Source organism: Kwoniella europaea, chromosome 1 (assembly GCF_036810445.1).
Source record: "Kwoniella europaea PYCC6329 chromosome 1, complete sequence".
NCBI classification, from domain to species: domain Eukaryota; kingdom Fungi; phylum Basidiomycota; class Tremellomycetes; order Tremellales; family Cryptococcaceae; genus Kwoniella; species Kwoniella europaea.
The window spans coordinates 8,947,432-8,965,391 of record NC_089487.1 but is presented as its reverse complement, the minus strand read 5'-3'; the positions used below and the strand labels follow the sequence as shown (position 1 = coordinate 8,965,391).

At 49.1% G+C, this 17,960-nt stretch overlaps 7 protein-coding genes across 7 annotated transcripts; 3 read left to right on the top strand and 4 right to left on the bottom strand.

Annotated features, from left to right (window-relative positions):
- Window positions 1-217: 217 nt before the first annotated feature.
- V865_003413 (uncharacterized protein) lies at window positions 218-2,349 on the bottom strand (the record flags this gene model as incomplete). Its single annotated transcript, XM_066227210.1, has 11 exons — window positions 218-436; window positions 487-621; window positions 671-711; window positions 773-967; window positions 1,026-1,122; window positions 1,173-1,400; window positions 1,453-1,565; window positions 1,629-1,781; window positions 1,862-2,110; window positions 2,166-2,258; window positions 2,319-2,349. The coding sequence occupies 11 exons, from the start codon at window positions 2,347-2,349 to the stop codon at window positions 218-220; spliced, it is 1,554 nt and encodes a 517-aa protein (XP_066083307.1).
- A 521-nt stretch (window positions 2,350-2,870) lies between these two features.
- On the top strand, window positions 2,871-4,134 carry V865_003412 (uncharacterized protein; the record flags this gene model as incomplete). The annotated part of the gene is made up of 7 exons (XM_066227209.1): window positions 2,871-2,993; window positions 3,045-3,205; window positions 3,265-3,316; window positions 3,372-3,479; window positions 3,529-3,723; window positions 3,782-3,949; window positions 4,003-4,134. The coding sequence occupies 7 exons, from the start codon at window positions 2,871-2,873 to the stop codon at window positions 4,132-4,134; spliced, it is 939 nt and encodes a 312-aa protein (XP_066083306.1).
- Window positions 4,135-4,666: 532 nt separating this feature from the next.
- Window positions 4,667-6,444, bottom strand: V865_003411 (uncharacterized protein; the record flags this gene model as incomplete). The annotated part of the gene is made up of 8 exons (XM_066227208.1): window positions 4,667-4,866; window positions 4,927-5,182; window positions 5,240-5,410; window positions 5,472-5,617; window positions 5,670-6,079; window positions 6,138-6,194; window positions 6,253-6,380; window positions 6,442-6,444. The coding sequence occupies 8 exons, from the start codon at window positions 6,442-6,444 to the stop codon at window positions 4,667-4,669; spliced, it is 1,371 nt and encodes a 456-aa protein (XP_066083305.1).
- A 381-nt stretch (window positions 6,445-6,825) lies between these two features.
- V865_003410 (uncharacterized protein) lies at window positions 6,826-9,683 on the top strand (the record flags this gene model as incomplete). The annotated part of the gene is made up of 7 exons (XM_066227207.1): window positions 6,826-7,826; window positions 7,912-8,349; window positions 8,422-8,581; window positions 8,652-8,787; window positions 8,865-9,094; window positions 9,164-9,399; window positions 9,464-9,683. 7 exons carry the CDS (start codon window positions 6,826-6,828, stop codon window positions 9,681-9,683), a joined length of 2,421 nt encoding a protein of 806 aa, XP_066083304.1.
- Window positions 9,684-10,215: 532 nt separating this feature from the next.
- On the top strand, window positions 10,216-14,467 carry V865_003409 (uncharacterized protein; the record flags this gene model as incomplete). Its single annotated transcript, XM_066227206.1, has 20 exons — window positions 10,216-10,435; window positions 10,479-10,592; window positions 10,637-10,886; window positions 10,957-11,018; window positions 11,061-11,224; window positions 11,266-11,644; window positions 11,698-11,780; window positions 11,852-11,981; window positions 12,026-12,095; window positions 12,149-12,173; window positions 12,222-12,334; window positions 12,406-12,705; window positions 12,776-12,857; window positions 12,909-13,075; window positions 13,209-13,260; window positions 13,321-13,506; window positions 13,561-13,647; window positions 13,690-13,796; window positions 13,842-14,013; window positions 14,075-14,467. The coding sequence occupies 20 exons, from the start codon at window positions 10,216-10,218 to the stop codon at window positions 14,465-14,467; spliced, it is 3,156 nt and encodes a 1,051-aa protein (XP_066083303.1).
- Window positions 14,468-14,557: 90 nt separating this feature from the next.
- Window positions 14,558-16,632, bottom strand: V865_003408 (uncharacterized protein; the record flags this gene model as incomplete). Its single annotated transcript, XM_066227205.1, has 3 exons — window positions 14,558-15,581; window positions 15,633-15,961; window positions 16,135-16,632. 3 exons carry the CDS (start codon window positions 16,630-16,632, stop codon window positions 14,558-14,560), a joined length of 1,851 nt encoding a protein of 616 aa, XP_066083302.1.
- Window positions 16,633-17,045: 413 nt separating this feature from the next.
- V865_003407 (uncharacterized protein) lies at window positions 17,046-17,826 on the bottom strand (the record flags this gene model as incomplete). The annotated part of the gene is made up of 5 exons (XM_066227204.1): window positions 17,046-17,095; window positions 17,152-17,372; window positions 17,444-17,529; window positions 17,585-17,706; window positions 17,772-17,826. 5 exons carry the CDS (start codon window positions 17,824-17,826, stop codon window positions 17,046-17,048), a joined length of 534 nt encoding a protein of 177 aa, XP_066083301.1.
- Between the last annotated feature and the right edge of the window lie 134 nt (window positions 17,827-17,960).

The window sequence follows — 17,960 nt, the reverse complement described above, 5'->3', positions numbered from 1 at the left end:
CCTGATGATGCTGATCATTTCCTGATTCCTTGTCGAAACAGAGCGTTTGTACATTGATAGGTAGTCAACGCTAAAAGCGCACGGCGATCAAACATTTGTTACATCCAACGAATCAAAACCGACTACGCAAAATTTCGATGGTGTCCTTCTCATCTGGTCCCCACAAAGGTACTGGCATTCTTCCAGGAAAGGTTCCTGCCGCCCATCATTGTTCGATTCATGCACTTTCTAAATGCTCCACGTCGCGTTTAGCATCCATGACTTTGTGATCCGTCTCTGCTGCGACTTGCTGTCCAAGAGTTTCTCTGGCCTGCTGTCTACCCCCCTTGAGTGGATAATCATACAAGATAGAGATTTCTTCTAAAGTCATGCCCTTGCTCTCCCGATACAGCACCAAGGCGATGACAAAGTAGACCGCGAGTACACCAAGATAGACCTGTTGAGGTTCAGCGGCATCTGCCAATAGGACTCCGACAGCTAACTCACCCCGTAGTATCTCCAGGCAATGGCTTTTAAGGCTATTGGATTGACAAACTGATTGAAGGTATTACCGAGATTCTGCACCGATGTGAAGATAGCTAGACCTTTGGAACGAAGTGCGTAAGGCATGATCTCGGCGGACTGCAAAAAGAGTCAGATATGAAGAGCGATTTTAGAATAACGGACATACGTATGGGTAAGGCACCGGTGTCCAGAAGAGAGTGTAGAAGCCTGATCCGTGTGCATTTGCTATCTCAGCGGTTGTGACATATGAGGCGATGTATTCACTTACCGTAGAACAGGAATAGGAACGGGATAGCAGCCAGACCTGCTGATTTATTCCCAGTTTGAGCAAAGGTTCCCGATGTGGCCATCACGATCGCGTAGTTTATGAACATTCCTCCAATAGACACGAAAGCTAGACGTCGACGACCAAATCTGTCGATATTGAGACCGGCGGTGACCGCTACGCACAAGTTCCAGACAGCTGTGGGAATAGTATCGTCAGTATTTAGCCACGACATACAATACCAAATGACACTTGCCCAGTCCCGCATTGATACCTGTAATCTCAACCGGACGTGTCACCCCCACAGACTTCAGCACTGGCGAGAGATAGTACGAAACCAAACCGTTGCCAACCTGTCACCGGCACCGTCAGCGCGATCCCAGTCGACAGCGATATAGCTCACCCAATTCGTGCCCCAAGACAAACTGACTATCGTAGCCAGTCGCAACAGATTACCTCGGGTCTTGAAAAAGTCCATGTAGCTGGTTTTGGGCCTGAGTTCCTCCTCGTGCAGAGCGGTCACAATCTCCTGATACTCCCACTGGACCAGAGGATCGCCCTCGGCTCCATTTGCATGATAACGCGTCAAGACAGCCAAAGCTTGTTCCTTCTTGCCGTTCTTGATCAAGAACTAGTGCGAATGGTCAGCTGACGCATGGTTACTGAGGAAATAGAATACTCACACGGGGAGACTCTGGCGCAGTGGAGGTTATAATAAGCACAAGCGACGGGCCGACTATTTGCGCTATTGCGGGGAATCGCCATCCCCAATTTCCTTTGATGTATAGGCCGGCAACTAGAGATCGTAAATCGTCAGCTCGAGTTCGGGAAGTGACCCTTACTAAACGTGATTACTCACTACAGAGACACGCAGAGGTCAGACTTCCTGTGTAGTAGAACCCGTAATACAACCCAGCAAGAGAAGGTCGGAGACGAGGGTGAGCAATTTCTTGAAGTAATGATGGTGCTCCCACCTTGGTGAGTGCACCTCCGGAACCAAGTATTATCCGGCCTGAAAGATTTCGTCAATTAATTTAAGGACATTATTTGTTTATTGCGGTCATTATTTTGGGAGGATTCAAAACAACTTGCCTCCGATGAACATTCCAAGGTTCACAGCGAGAGCGTTGACCAAAGCGCCAATCAGGATAAGAATGGATCCGATCCATATCGCGTATCGTCTTCCATATCGATATGCGATAAAATCGCCAATGAAGGCCGTGACTATGGATGGAAGGAAGATGGATGCAGCGATTAAACCGAGTTTGTTACCCGAAGGGGACCCAAAGAACGCATTCCATTGAGGGAGCGCTTGAAGCCCCGTCAAAAGAGATTGATCATCTAACACGGGGGAGTCAGCCCGATAGGAGTAAGTGATAAAATTTGGAGTACCTACAGCCCAGGTAGAAGACGCAGAGACAGCAACCGAGGCAATGGTAAACATTCTTCTTCAAACCCGGATCGGTCCACCAGGTGGCAGAGGTATTATCTGGGTTTGGTGGCGTTCTGTCAATGGTCGTTGACTGAAGACTTCTCAATGCCCACTCACTAGGTATATCATGAAAACTGGCTTTGACCATACTGATATACTATCTGCAGCTTCTTCGAGCCCGGTTGGTGAACGATACGAGAGAGTGATTACAGAGTACAGAGTGAATAACTTGGACTGGATTATGGCTATTTATCACGATTCGATCGTCTTCTAGCGTCGGGACCCCAGGGGCCGGCTTCTTGGGATATACCGACACCTGCTCTCAGCAGGCGACTTGCATGGCGTCTCAATCGTCGCGGGATCGCTCCGGTGGGTGATGTCACCTGATACATGAGATCACATGACGAGTGGCCGGTGCCTCGGCTCCAGCCGCGGGTTTTCCGAGCTTGCCGTGCAAACCAGTTTTGTCCGAAACTGTCATATCGCTCGCTGCTGAGCAGGAATGGACCTTTTGATTTCTCGGCTGTTTCCGAGGACATCTGCTGGAGGATTGATGATGGAGGAGGAAAATCCAACCTGTCGATGGATTAAAGATCATTGTCTGCAACTTGAGCCCCTAATCCCGAAGTCAGTGACCTGTACTCAACTCTGATATTCTTCGCAACAATCATGCCCGACTCTTACGAGGTCAAATCTCTCCATCCTACTTTTGCATGCGAATTATCTGGGGTAGACTTCTCCAAGCCCATTACCCCGGCTGAATATGCCGAAGTTCGAAAGGTTGTCGACGCAGTGAGTATATCAGGTTTGAGTGAGGGGACCGCACTGACGTTGACCAACAAGTACGGAGTAGTAGTGATTCGGAATACTGGATTGACTGACGAAGCCCACATCGAGTTCTCAAGATACTTTGGGGATCTCGATGATGTCACTCCATATCAGCAAGCTGGTAGAACGCACAGGCTTCCATACAAAGAGCTCTTCGATGCCGGTAACATCGATCCGTAAGTTAGATTTAGATTTTACTGAACTCAGTGCTCCGCTAAAAACCCAATTTATGCAGTGCTACCAATGGAGTTGCTGCCATGACTGACGCAACGGTTATTGGTAACAAGGTAGGCGAGCTGAGCACATGTAAGATTGCTCATGCTGATGTGGATTCACGGTGAGGCGAATGCTCTCTTCCACGTAGATTCGTCTTTCAATGCCCGACGAGCAGGTCATTCGTTATTACTCGCCCGAGAACTCCCTCCCAAAGGCACTGGAGGAGCTACCGAGGTACGTGAATCTCAGGTCAATGGTCCGGACTTGCTGACATACCCATCAGTTCTCGGATTCTCGTACAGCTTATGAGGACCTTCCAGATGACTTGAAGACCAAGCTCGAACCGCTCGTTGGATATCACTCTCTGTTCCACTCCAGGAAGACAGCCATGCCGGAGTATTTCAAAGACCTCGACGTAGAAAGTCTACCCATGTCAAAGCACAAATTGGTTCAGCTGCACGAGAGTTCCGGAAGGAAGGTGAGCCAACGGGCGATGACCAATGACACGCCATCCGCTGATATTAGTCACCATGTAGAATCTCTACTTCGCCTCATATGTGCACCACCTGGAAGGAGTCGATAAAGAAGAGTCAGACGCTTTGATCAAACAGCTCACCGAGCATGTCTACAAGCCAGAATATCGAGTTACTGTTGATTGGGAGCAGCCTGGTGACCTCATCATATGGGACAATACTTCTGTCATGGTATGTGTTCTTGCGATGATTGCCGGAAGGTTGGTAGGCTGACAGGTCGATAGCATCGAGCGACCGGCGGTACCTACGAAGGCAAATTCAAGCGTGATATGCGAAGGACAACTGTGAAAGACATGAGTAGTACAAAGTATGGTCTCAACGGCGAGGGGTCAGATTGGAGAGTCGGTATGCCTTAGGCACAAATCAGTACTTGTACGCTTCAATTGAGTGTATGTAATGTTGCTTGATAGTCATATATGCGGGTTACACCTTGATGCAGGGCGATGTACTACAGCAGATCAGAAGGGAGCACGGACTGTACAAGTATGGATTAGCTAATAATCTACTGCCATCCAAGAAGTATAAACAGACTATAGTGCTTTTACTGAATATCGTTCCACATAGCAGCATTAGGAGCTTCAGTGTAAAGTTTAATGCGGAAGAGGTAGGATCTGAAACTACAAGGCACTTCACCAATCATGACCATATGAGAGGTAACAGTGATATTTCCTAAGGAGATCCTCAATTGACCCGATTTCTTTACGCAGGTTCTCGATAGCATATAATTAATTGTATTAGGCAGTTCAAGATGACCTTTCCCCGGATCCAGTCGGGCAGATATGGAGCAGAACACCTTTAACGAGAATATGCATGCAAAATCAAGACCACCATGCAGGCTTCCACAATGTAAACCAACAGAGCATCTTCCACATAAGTGAGGTAGCTACCTCAACTGGTTTGCCGGCCCGGAACACCCCTCCATTTATCTGCGACCATCGCTTTCCCTTTCTCCGTCTGCCAGAAACTACCACTAGGATATTCAAATTCTTCGAACACCTCCTCTTTGATGTCGCTAGAGTAACCTGGAGCTGTAGGAGATACGTGATGAGCGGTACTGGGTGTCATCTCAGCGGGGTTGACAAAGACGTCTGAGCAGGCATACTATTAGCGAAAAAAACCAAGTGACATGACATGAACGCTAAACTCACCATGAAGGTGATCCGTATATTCCAGGATACTCTTTTTCCCGCTCACGACCACATAATCAATCGTTGAGATATGGGCACATGCTTCGGTCATACCACATCCACCTGAGTGGGGTACAACAGGCACACCATATTTGGCGGCGAGCAGTAAGACCGACAAGATTTCGTTCATCCCCGAAAGTCGGAACGCGTCCAATTGAACCGCATCGATGGCTTCGGCTTGGAGTAGTTGTTTGAACATGACCCGATTGTTGATGTGCTGTTGGTAGGTTAGCATGTTGAGAATGATATCTGCAAGGCGAAAATGACAACTTACTTCACCAGTGGCTACACCGATATTATGAGGCTTCAACGCGGATCTAATCTTAGCATGACCGAGAATATCATCCGGGGAAGTAGGTTCCTCGATGAACCATAGATTGAACTGTGACAGCTTTGGCATGTACTCGATTGCTTCATCGACGTCCCAGAGCTGATTGACGTCGGTCTAAGTGTCATTGTCGGTATTAGTATTGACAGTAGCACGAAAGAGCACGAGTTGGACTTGCCATTATCACCGCGTCGTCACCAGCGATCTTTCTAACTAGACTCAATCTCTTCAAGTCGCCTTCCAGATCAACTCCGACTTTGAGTTTAAAATGTTTGAAGCCCTGGTCAAGTGCAGCTCGAAGACGAGATGCTACTTCCTCATCCGCTATCCCTCCCCCAAGTCAGCGGTGATTCAGACAGCTTGCAATCCAACTCACAGAAACCAAGCCATCCAATTGATGTACTGTAACCCGGGACCGCCTCATTTCTCGATGCTTCTTCCATCCTTGCTTGCTTCGTGGCTTGCTTCTCCTGTAGCATACGAAGAGCTTCGTCCGGAGTGATGACGTCGGTCAAATATCGGAAATCGATGACCGAGACGAACTGCTCTGGTGTCATATCGCAGACCAGCTTCCATAGTGGCTTGCCTTCAGCTTTCGCCCACAGATCCCAGAGTGCGTTGAGAACAGCATTGCAGGCTAATTGGAGCACACCTCTTTCGGGTGACATGAACCGGATCTGACCAGATAGGAGGGCACGATGGGTCGAGCGGAAGTCTTCCGTCAGGGTTGACAACTTCTGACCAACGAATCTGGGAGCTAGAGCTTGAATAGCTACACAGAGTATTCTGTGATTTGTCAGTCTCGTATGGCTGGCTACTTAGGGATAACCTATATGCGTCTCACTCATTTCCTTGTCCGTTGCTGAAAGAGCTTCCGGTCCCGATGAGACCCGCGTCGGTGCTGTCAGAGACGAGAAGTATGTCAGTGCCCTTGCATCACCGTTTCCGCATCGACTCACTGATATTGTAGATAACCAAGGGCGTTCTCGCCAGCACTGTTCATGGGATCAGTCCCTATCGCGTCAAGAGATGTTGGAAATCGGAGATCACGAATGGTGAACCCGGTAATGGTGGGATCGATATCCGGCTAATCAGGGGGTAGGTTTATCAGCAGAGAGGATAGAGCAGATCGTCGATGAGCCACTTACCATTGTAAATTATGATTTTGATCAAAGCGAAAGTAGACGACCCAACTGTCTTGGATGTTGATGAAACGGCTGCGTTCTGATTTTGATAACGCTTTAGATATAGTTCATTCCTCAGCAACTCAGCCGGCATCATTCCGGTCATTACTCAGAAGACGAGACACAACATCACGTGAACGCTCATCGCTCGGCCTCTGGCTCGGGATATCCGAGGTATGAAGAGGAAAAGTAGACAGGTGGATCACGAGCGACCCTGCCATCTTGGTTACTATATACATACTCGCTCGGCCCGTGGAACTTCCATGATATGAATCCACCACTACAACTATCTATTTCTCACCACTGACCCTCGGCAAGCCCGGTACAGCTGCTGTTCTGCATGTCAACATGCCTGAAAACACGTCTTCGGTCGCTCGTTCGCCTCCACCAACTCATCGAGCTCCTTTAGCTTGTACGCGATGTCGACGGAAAAAGCTAAAATGCGTGGGTGGACAACCATGTGTAAGGTGTCAAAGGGTTCAGGAGGTGTGTGATTTCGAAAGGACCAGGTATTCGAGTTTTCTGGGTGGGAATGCTCCGAATACCAGAGGAGTGAATGAACGGCATGATCGATTAGAGAAATTGGAGAGAATGGTGGAGAACCTGGTGAAGGGGATGGTAGAAGGCAATCCACCACACGGCCCTTCACAAAATGACAACACGTTCCCGGTATCGGTGTCGGCTGAGAATGAAGCTTCGATGAATTCGCTGGAGCAAATGATGATGTGTCCACCGCAATCAACAGCCAGATTTGAAGGAATAGAACTCGTGTCGTCTTCGATGCAGTACAATCATCATCCCCAGGGTGCTTCGGATTCGGATAGCCATGATATGCCTGCACCGATAGCCCCTCTACCCATAGCTTCTCCACGCCTAAATCCCGATCACTCAAATCTCGCGACCACCTACCAGCCGTACATTTCACCAACGACTTCCGCATTACCGGCTCAGCCGAATCATACTCATCCTCAGTCCCATCCTCTATCTCAATTGCCTCCACTACCAGATCACCCATCCTTGATAGGCTTGTCTCCCCAGTCGCAAGATCCATCGCCCCACCACCCCATTGCCAAGCTACGTATCATACCCCCTCCATCCAAAACATCGCCTGAGTCAAGACTGGCCAGTGTTGCTGGCGATTTAACTGCACCTTTTCAGCCTTTGACCCACTACCCAGGGATTTGGCAGAATAAAGAGAGTTCCCAGCCTACTAGTCCCGCACCGTATGAGCCGAACCATGCGGGAGAAGGTGGATCAAGTGGCGTGTTTGAAGCCAAAGTCAGCATTGATGATGAGCCGGTCAATCTGGCAATTATTACGATGGATACGGCCTTGACCCTTTTGGACTTGTAAGTTATTCTTAACAGCTCGAAGTGTTAGGCACATATGCTATCAGAGATTCGCCGTCTGAATTTGCCTTCTTCTCCATTTAAGCTATTTCACCAAATGTCACCGGTTCCTCCCCATCATCGCACCTATCAAATCTCAGCTCGCGATACAGTCTTTTTCTGGATACCTTCTCACCACTGTCCTCGCCATAGCATGTCGCTTTCATCCGGGCCATGATCGCCTACTGGCCTTCGACGATACAACGTCCAAAAGAATTGCCCAACTCGCTTATTCGCACCTCGCCGCCAGCCTCTTCCGCAAGCAGCACCGTCTTGCCGACGTTCAAGCCTCACTCCTGCTTGCCGGTTATGGCTTGCTACCGGATGGTCAAGGTCCTGATCCATGGGTCGTCACGGGACATGCTGCAAGGATCGCATCAAGGTTGGGACTCTATAGGGTGCATCTGGCAAGTGCTAGCGTGTCAGGTAGAGAGGAAGTGGACAAGCTTTTGGCTCAGTGGAGAACATGGATGGCTTGGTACTCGTGAGTTGCCACCGCTTCAGGCCAGATCATCTCGTGGTACGTCTCGTGATACGCTACTGAAACTGAAGATAGATTCGATGGTCTGCTTTCCCTCGGCTTTGGTCGCCCTCAATCAGCCGGTCAATCGTATTATGAGGACCAGTTTCTGCAATTGTCGCTGGACCGACGTGATACACCTCCGGAAGAAACTCAAGGAGATGCTTATTTAGCCAGCCTCGTACAGCTATCACGAGTGAGTTGCATGCATCTCGTTGTCACGCATATCGGATGAACGCTTCTAAGATTGAAGGTCTTGTTAACAGATTGGGCGGCAGCTCATATCCACGTGTCAAGCATTGAACGACAGGAGTCATCAGTATTCGGGAGAAGAGATACAGTCGATCTTGATAGAGCTCAATGGCAAGCTGGATGACTGGGTTACAAAGTGGACTTGGAACGGTGAGTTGCTCGCCAACTCTGCAAGCCTACCAGAGCTTGTCGCCCAATCCGACGACACTAATTAGGACATACAAAAGGTTCTATTCGATCACTGCAACTAGGTACATCTCGCTCCCTGTCAATTCTGCAACAAAATCATTTGCGATTGAACCTTAACACCCTTGCCCTTCGAATCAATCCAAGTAGTCGAGAGCTTTCAGCAGACACAACTCGCTACATCCGGCTGGCTATCGAGGCAGCCATCGGTATCGTTCAACTTCACTCGGAATCATCTGCAGGTGACTCGTCGCTGAGTTATGCTATTGATGTAAGCCAACTCGTCTCCCGCTGTATATCGCCCTGAAACGTTGGAGACAGGGCTGACCGGTCGTAAAAGTATATCACCATGTCATTGGCACAAGCGGCAGTCTTCCTGATCCGAATTCAGCTTCTACCTCCAGATCCTGAGCCACCTTCTTCGGGCGACCGTTGTCTGGGAGATCGTGCCGTATTGACCCATTACATTCACACCGCTATAGACCTGCTTGAGCGAACGGATCACAGCGAGACAAAGAACTCCACCTATCTGGCAAAGGTTTGCAGAGACTTATGTATCGTTGCAGGCTTATCAAGGTAAGAGTGCGGTGGGTAGATTTACGGTTCCACTGCTGATTAAATCTGCGACTTTGACAAATAGTACGGTTCCAGAAGCTCCTATCAGTCGCGAAGGCGATCCAGCTGTCGCCCCTTCATCGACCTATCCAGCAGTGGACTTGCAAGGCCTGTTATCGCTCGAGAATGTTGACCCCGGTGGAGATTGGGACTTGGCCTACATGCTTGGTCTTGCTGGTTCGACCTGGGCACCTTCTCGAGCTGCGAGTCCGAAGAACGGCCAGTCATCGTTCTTACCAGGATGAGCCATGGATTTAACAGTCTCTGATACAGGTCCTGTATGCATCGTATATTGAAGTCATCACCTAGAAGACCTTGGAGAGAGTGATTCATGCAAGTATAGCTGGAGTGTTAATGTATCGTGTCAGCTTTGTTTGTTTCGAGGCAGAAAACGGGTGTTCTGCAAATTATGACAAAGCTGAAGGCAATCAAGCTTGGAACAGCTAGGGCAGTGCATGGTTGATCGTGTTGTCTATGTGTCTATGTGTCTATGTGTCTACCATCATTGTCTGAGCATGACTTCAGAGCGATTCACGAGATGATAAGGTATATACATATATGTGCATGCATGCTGTCGAACCAAGTCTTCGAGTATACATATATCATATACCCCCCCTACACGAATATATACGCATCAACCCACAAGTCACGTGATATCATATGATACGTACAACATACATACCTCTACCCCTGTCACTACTTCAAGCGTCATCTTCCTTCGGTCCTCGATCATACAGCCATATCTCTGAATCATAGCATCATAGCATCACGGTCAACATGGCAGAGGCAACGTCAGATCCCCAGTCGTCTGGCGCGTCCGACGAAGTAACAGAGATCGCTTTGACGGACCTCAGTCAGGTGCTCGTCGAAATGGGAGATCATCCCGACAATGTCCCATTGATACGTAAACAGATACAACTCATGTCCCGTCTCAGCATGACGGCTGAGATCCTCGATGCCTATGACAGGCTTTCCTCCCTGGTTATGCTTGACGAAGGTGAGTTTGCTGCGTTTTATCAAGTTTGCTGATCTCTGCACAGCGACATGGCTGTCGTATTTCGATCTCAAAATACCTTCCTGTCAGCAACCGCTATCCTTAGATGCATTCGTGGAGATTTTGGAGAAGTTCGATCAGGCCGAACAGGATTACATCTGTGAGTGCTGGGACCGTCAGATCACCCATGCTAATGTGCGGTAGCCGCTGCTGTCTTGACTCGTCATATACAATTTGTACTATCCTGCTTTCATGCCGGAGTGCCGGAAGACGCTGCCAACAGCAGAACGACCACTGTCGATTCAGATATCACCGAGTTCCTCAGTGAAGATACCACTAGAAACATGATAAAGGCATTGTACCAAAGAGGGGAAGGGCTCTTGGATCAAAGTGAAGAAATATGGCAAATATGGTTACAATGGGAATTAGGGTTGTTGTACAACGCATCAAACAAGTAAGCGCATCCGCTCGGACATGATATCATTATCTCGATTCGATGTCGCTGATTCCTATGCGACTCTCAGGCAGACGCAATTGGAGATGATACACACCATGTTTGCGGATCGTGTGAAGATAACTCATACTAGTAAGTTTCGCACTCGGACGGAAATAAGCTGAGATGAGGTAGATATCGATCAAACCTCGAGTGCCTATTCCAACTTCTGCTCTCAGTATTGTCCAGAGGAATATGAGATCCGAATGGTAGAATCAACCGAAAGTAGCCGAGCCGCCAAGATGAAGCTGAGTGAGAAGCGATATGGCAAGACAAGAAGTGATTTTGAGGAGCAACTGGTGAGTTCGTATACAACTGACGCACAGCTGACCTCTCACAGGCCTATACCACCGAGTTGAATGCCCAGATATCAATCCTGCTGGAGTACGCTTCATGGGAATCTGACCCACGGGCAAGGAATAATGCTCGTGGCAAAGGACCCCAACCCGATAATCAGCTCACTCAAAATGTTTATGAGCGAGCGGTATCACGATACTCTCTTGCTTGCGGGCAGTCCCAAGCCGCACTAGATGCTGCTGAAGAATCGCTGAGGCTTTATAGGCATCAGTCTAAAGGGCAAGGAAGGAAGAAGCGAGATGAAGAAGGTTCCGACGAGATGGCTGCCATACATCAGCAGATTCAGGTCGCTGGCGAGGCTGTTAGGGCCTACAAAGATGCTGAAGCGGCAATCTGGGCCAAATACGGAGGATGGGCAGTGAGTTCTCAGAGGAAAGAAACACAGCTGACAGATAGGCCGAAAACCTTCCCAAAGACTCCGCTAGTCGACTTAGGATACGGGCCACCAGGGCCTGCCCCCAAAATGGTGACACTTGGATCAACGCACTACTGAGCGAGGTAAGTTATGGCATGAGTAACAAGAGCTAATGATTCAGGAAAAAATCGGTTCCGACTCTGCTGCTATCGAGGCTATATTCGAAAAATCTCTTGCTCTTGGGCTTTTGACTACACCTGATGGTCGAACCTCGGATCTGGTAACAGTATTCGTTGGCAAAGCAGCATACGAAAATCGACTGGCATCACCAGAAGATATCGAATGTGAGTGAGACAAGTTGAGCGACGCCGCTGATATGACTGTTCAGCCTCATCACGTCCGGTTCTGTCAACGGTACTGAGAGGAATGGACCTAGTTTCCCAAGGTGAGCAGAATGTGTGAGGTACCCTGCTGACCAGACAGTCAACAAGAGCGGTGATACAAGCCTTAGGTTGGAGAAATTTTTGCTGTCTTGGGTACGTAACTAGGCATGGGTTTCGATATGCTGCTGACCATAGATATAGGCCGAACACCGTGCTCCTTCATATATCGAACAAGCTTTGGCGGTAGTAGAGAAGCCGAACAAAGCTCGATCCTCTTCGTATCAAATGGTTCTACTACATACTGACATCCTAAGGTAAGCGCATAATGTCATCGATGAAGCTGATCAAGTAGTCGACGTGGACAGCTCGACCTTGCTCGTTCAAGCTTTTTCAAGGCAATCCAACGCTCTGATCTCGATTGGCCGGAGGCAGTATACGATGCTCTGATACAGTTCGAACATGTGCATGGGACGCTGGACTCCTTACTTGATGCGAGAACGAAGATAGAGAGGGAACAAGAAAAGCTGTCGAAGCGTAGAGAGAAGGCTGCATTGGAGACCCAACAATATATCATGTCGACCGGTGATGCCGTGGCAACTGTCCAACCGGTCTTGCAATCTACCGTGGCAGCGGAAGCCACGAATGCAGCTGACACGGCCAAAGAGCCAGAAGGGCACCATAAACGGTATGCTCTTATTGTCGACGTGTTGTTTCAATCACATGATGTGCTGATGACGGTGACTTTGTGTAAATAGTGATCGCGAACACACCACCATCCTACTGAGTGGATTACCAAAAGGGACTTCGCGTGATCGCATCAATTCCCTTTTTTCAGACGTGAGTTTCAGCAGGTCCAGCTTTCTAGGGCCGTCAAGCTAATATGAATAGAGCGGAGATGTTCGAGAAACAACGATTCTTACGGACGATGAGAGCATGTTCGATGCTGCTCTGGTAGAATTCACAGATGTAGAAGCGGTACCACAAGCACTACAGAAGGACCGCAGAAAGATCGATGATGCAGTGATCTCGGTCTCCATGTTATGGCGTTCGACCCTGTTTGTAACGAACTTCGCTCCCGAAATGGATGATGCGGCCTTGCGACAACTATTTGGTCAGGTAAGTTGTATCCTCGAATTATCACATGCTGATCAAGCAGTATGGACGCATCTTACAAACCCGTTGGCCAAGTCGGAAATACGCAAGCAATCGAAGGTTCTGCTATATAACAATGGAAACTCCTGTATGTCTCCGTCTTTGGTGTCACCCGTCGATGATCGAATTTGACTTTTTCCTGCTGAAGGCTGCAGCACAAGAGGCCCTCCTCTTACATGGATACAAGGTCTCTCCGGAAGGTTTTGGTATGAATGTACTCATTTCGGACCCTTCCGCCAGGACGCAACGCAGTGATGCCAATAATTCCACATTGTTCGTGGGTGGGCTCAACGACAAAACTACTGAGTCAGATGTTAGAGGTTTGCTACGAGATGTAAGCTCACTTGTTGCTTCGCTTCTCGAGCGTGGTCACTTACGCGAGTTTTAGCGGGGTACGATTCGCCATCTCAAGCTTGGATGGGATCCGGTCAAGAAGGTCTGTAAGGGTTTCGCTTTTGTGGAAATGGCTTCAGAAGTGAGTGAACATTACTGCAAGATCTCGAGCTAAGTCTATCAGGCAGAGGCAAATGCATGTTTGTCACTCGATGGTACCCCCTATCAAAGGAAGATTTTGAAAGTGCAAATCAGCGACCCCAACTATGGCAATGAAAAAGGCAAAGATCGGTGAGTACTCAGCTCCCAGCAACGACGTTGCTGATCGTATCTCAGTAAACCGGATCAAGCTGCAGAAAGAAGGGATAGGTTGGTGACCCTGTCCGGTCTACCTGAGAAGACGCAAGAAGGTTTACTGCAACAATGGCTGGAAAAGATAGTCCCAGTCAGAAGGCTGGAGCTGTTCGCGAAAACCCAAGAAGCTGTAGCGGAGCTCGAGCTGTCCCAAGTGAGTGCAAGTTCGGTTCTCGCCACCACGTTGAGTGAAACTAATCGAATTTCAACTTCAGGACGTTGGGAAACTCTTGCTTCGCTCTGAGCCACTTGTCTTCGAAGGCAAGGAAATCCACTTCTCCATCCAAAGAACTCGATCCACTGGCGTTTCTACAACTCCTGCGGCTGCCCCAATTTTGTCCACTTCTTTCGCGCCTCGAGCTACTCGAAAGGCCAAAGTCATCGCAAAACCTCGTCCGACTGCAGTAGCTGCCGCCGCTTCGACTGTATCTGCTGTGAAAGATGGTTCCGGAGTAGCCGCCCAAGGACAAATTGACTTCAGGGCACTCGTCGCTGCCAAAAACAAACAGAGGGAAGAAAATTTGGCTAACGCGAAACAAAATTGCGGCGGGGAGAAGAGGAAGTCAGAGCATGATGACAATGATGATGCGAAGAGGACCCGTACATAGTCAATAAAAGCAACAACAATTCATACAATTTTGTGCATGTATATAGTCGGACTCGTTCATGGTACAAGTTTGTAACACTAACGGATGACACTAACCCATTCCAAACAACCTTCGCCACCATCTCTTGAATCGAAACCATTTGCTTCCCTGCCATCCAGGTCTTCTCGGATCACCTCCAACCCACATTCTCCCAGTCCCACATCTTAATACCCCTTCTTCATCTTCAATTTCAACTTTAGGTACACGGACGACCTTGGGCTCGGTGTCATCAATGTTACCTACAGCTATGGCGTCCCACCTTGCTTCCTCCATTGCCTTCACCCCATGTCCGGGTCTGACAAAGGGGAACCGAACATCACCTTTCGCGCCGATAAATCGAGGGAAAAGACTTTGTAGATGTTCCGATTCTTGATCAGATATGTGAGCAGGGAAAATCCATAATCTAAAGCGAGGTTTGTTAAGATCGGCTTCCTCGGCAGCGATGTCATCTTCAGTTGGTTCGTCCTCATCATCTTCTTCGAGGGGTTGCACAGCAGGTTGAGCGAAGCTGCCAGAACCGTGATCGCTAGTATCGCTCATCGGCCGACGACCAAGGAGATGCACTCGATCTTCCGATATACGGGGTGGTACTGGTGGTCGACTGTGACCATTTGCAGAGATTTCAACCTCCGGGTCATGAACAAGCAAAGGAGATTCGGGATTTGGAGAAGGGACCATGTCATCCGATGATCCCCGCTGCAACGGATTGGGTATGGTTTTTGAAGTGAGAGTCGCTGAAGTGGAGGGATGTCTGCGGGATGGAGGCGGGGGAGGTGCAGGCCCACGTCTATTGGGTCGAGCATCGGTGAAAGGATCTGAGATAGCTCTTGATCGAGAATCCGAGGAACGGGAGCGAGAGCGGTTCGGCGGCGAAGCAGCAAGCTCTTCTTGATTATCATATTCTACGGGTGCTTTATGAGGTGAAGGTCGGGGTGCGGGTCTCGATCGAGTCTCAGAATATGACCTAGGTAAAGTTCTTATTCGACGGAGTTTAGGAGGAGAAGTAAGTGGTTGGTCTTCGAAGCCAAGCACACCTTTGATGAAAGTTACGGCTTCATGCATGAATTCGTTGCCGCTGGACTATGGTCAGCTTGATTGAGCAGTATACTAGACCAGATGCACTCACCCTGACTCCAGAAATACAGCATCGTCTATTTCCCAGACCACCCTTGTGGGACCTCCCCCACCACGACTCACTCCTCCTCGGCTCTGAGCACGCAAAGCACCCCAGAGCCCCCTAAAGAACGGTTCAACTCCTCCTGTCTTGCTTGTACACCAAGTAGATATGAATTTCTTGGCTTTCTCACTCCTCTCTGATCTAGCACGAGGACTGACGAGGTCTTGACGGGATAGAGGAGATAATGACGCAGATGATACTGTACTGGATATGAGCGCGTGAAATGATGATATACGAAGGCGTAGATGATGAAGATGTGCGAGCGATCTGAGTGATGACTGGAGACGTGTGTAGGCAGCTCGGTGTGAAGGTGGGAGCGAAGCTAGCGTAGACGATATGTATGAAGATGATTCTTCAGGAGGGGTCGGAGAAAAGTAGAACAAACGACAGTGATGGGCGAAGAGTTGTAAATCCTACATGATCAGCTATCGTCATGATGTAGTGCACTCACAGCTGGGTTGGGACTCCTGACTCCCTCTACTCTGTGGTAGCTGATGCCCTCTCTACCGGAATACACGCTTGCTAATGGTGGACTTTGGACTCCGCTATCTTTACGAGCCCTCGAAGGACCTTGTTCAGAACCTTGACGCACCACAGCTGGCGGTAAGTTCGACTCAATTGATCCTCGGCGCGACCACTGACCCGTTCGAGAGTGAGCTCTGGATCCAGGTGTGACAGGAGGAGAGCGGACTCGGGCTGGGACGTCACCGTTCAACGCGGCCAAACCACCAGGACGAGCACGACTCTGTGAGTGATTGGGCGATTCGATGGAGGTGGGGAGGTTGTATGAGAAGCCGGGATTGACGGGAGAATGACCAGCTGATCTGATAGATGATCCGGAGGGAGCGATGCTGTGAGTGTTGACGCGAAGAGGAGGTGGACGTCTTGACCGAGAAGGAGGAGGTGAAGGGGGATAGTTTGCGTGAGGATCAAAGGTTGACCGAGACATCACAGGCAGCACAGAGCTTGTCGTGCAGAGCTCTCTGCTTATGATGCCGATGAAGATGTGGATGAAGTTTTGGGCAGCTGTAGATTGCAGTGATGATAGCTTATTATGTGATTATCTGAATGATGCTTGATGTCTTCTGGTCAATCAAAACAGCAAAGTTTCATTCAACCATTCAACGCGTGTTTTTGGATTTTGTAGTTGATTACACCCGACACCACCAAACAGTCCCTCATCGCCATCATCATCTTTTCTGATACATTCAACAACGCTTGCCAGACGGTTATGCAGAGCGGACCATGCAAGCAGAATATGCACGGTGGTTTTTCCAAACACAATTTAATACATTCACTACGCTGCATATCATTATCGCTATAATCGCTACTCGGATTCCAGCCCTATATCATATTCAATCCTTATTTCCTGTCTCGGTTTAGGAAAACGTAGCCAGCATTGAGGTAGGTGGCTGTTGAGAAGCATCAGCATAATGACCAGAGCAGCTAGAAGCATTGTTACACTCACCGTAACCGAGCCAAGCACAGTAAGGGGCCAAGAACCAGGTGGTACTGAATGGGGTGTAAAGGTTGTGCATCTTGACAGTCATCGCGGTGACTGTTCCGAACAAGGCAAGTATGTTACCAAGGGCCAGTTCTTTTTGCTTGAAGAAAAAGTAGGTTGGTGTCCAGAGCAAGTTCAACAGGAGTTGACCATAATAGAGTTGAAGGGCTTGATCCGCTTGAGCGCTGAGAAGCACAGGGTCAGCTCATCCCCTTCGCAGGCAGAGAGATACCTTGCAGGGGGTGGTATTACTTACGTTCCGGAGGGAGTGACTGCACTGTCAAACGCTCGAACGGTGAGATGGGAAGCGTAACCCATGAGACCGTAAAGAATGGTCCAGACCTTGGGATGAGATCAGCAAGGGCAGGCACAGATCACTCTCGATGAGCAGACTCACAGGACCGAAGACCTCCTTGGGAGGGTTGCCAGGAGGAGGAGTCATGTTCTTGAACCAATTACTTCTGGAAGATTGGCCGGTAGCAAAGCCACTGGCCATTCCGAGACCAATGGGAAGACCCACTGAGAGGTGCAGAAGGGCGGAGGTTTCAGGCAGGATCCTCGGGGACTAGAAGAGATGGACTTACCTGCCAAGAATGGGTTTCTTGCCACGTCGAAGAGAATCTCTGGTAATGGAGACATGTTGGTTGTGCTTTGGTGTTCAGTTGTTGGTTGAGATGTTGTTGTTGTATATGGATATGGGTGAGAGATGGGAACAGGAGTGTGAACGAGCGAATGATGATGGAGGATGTGTCTTGTTATTGGTTGTCCCCACC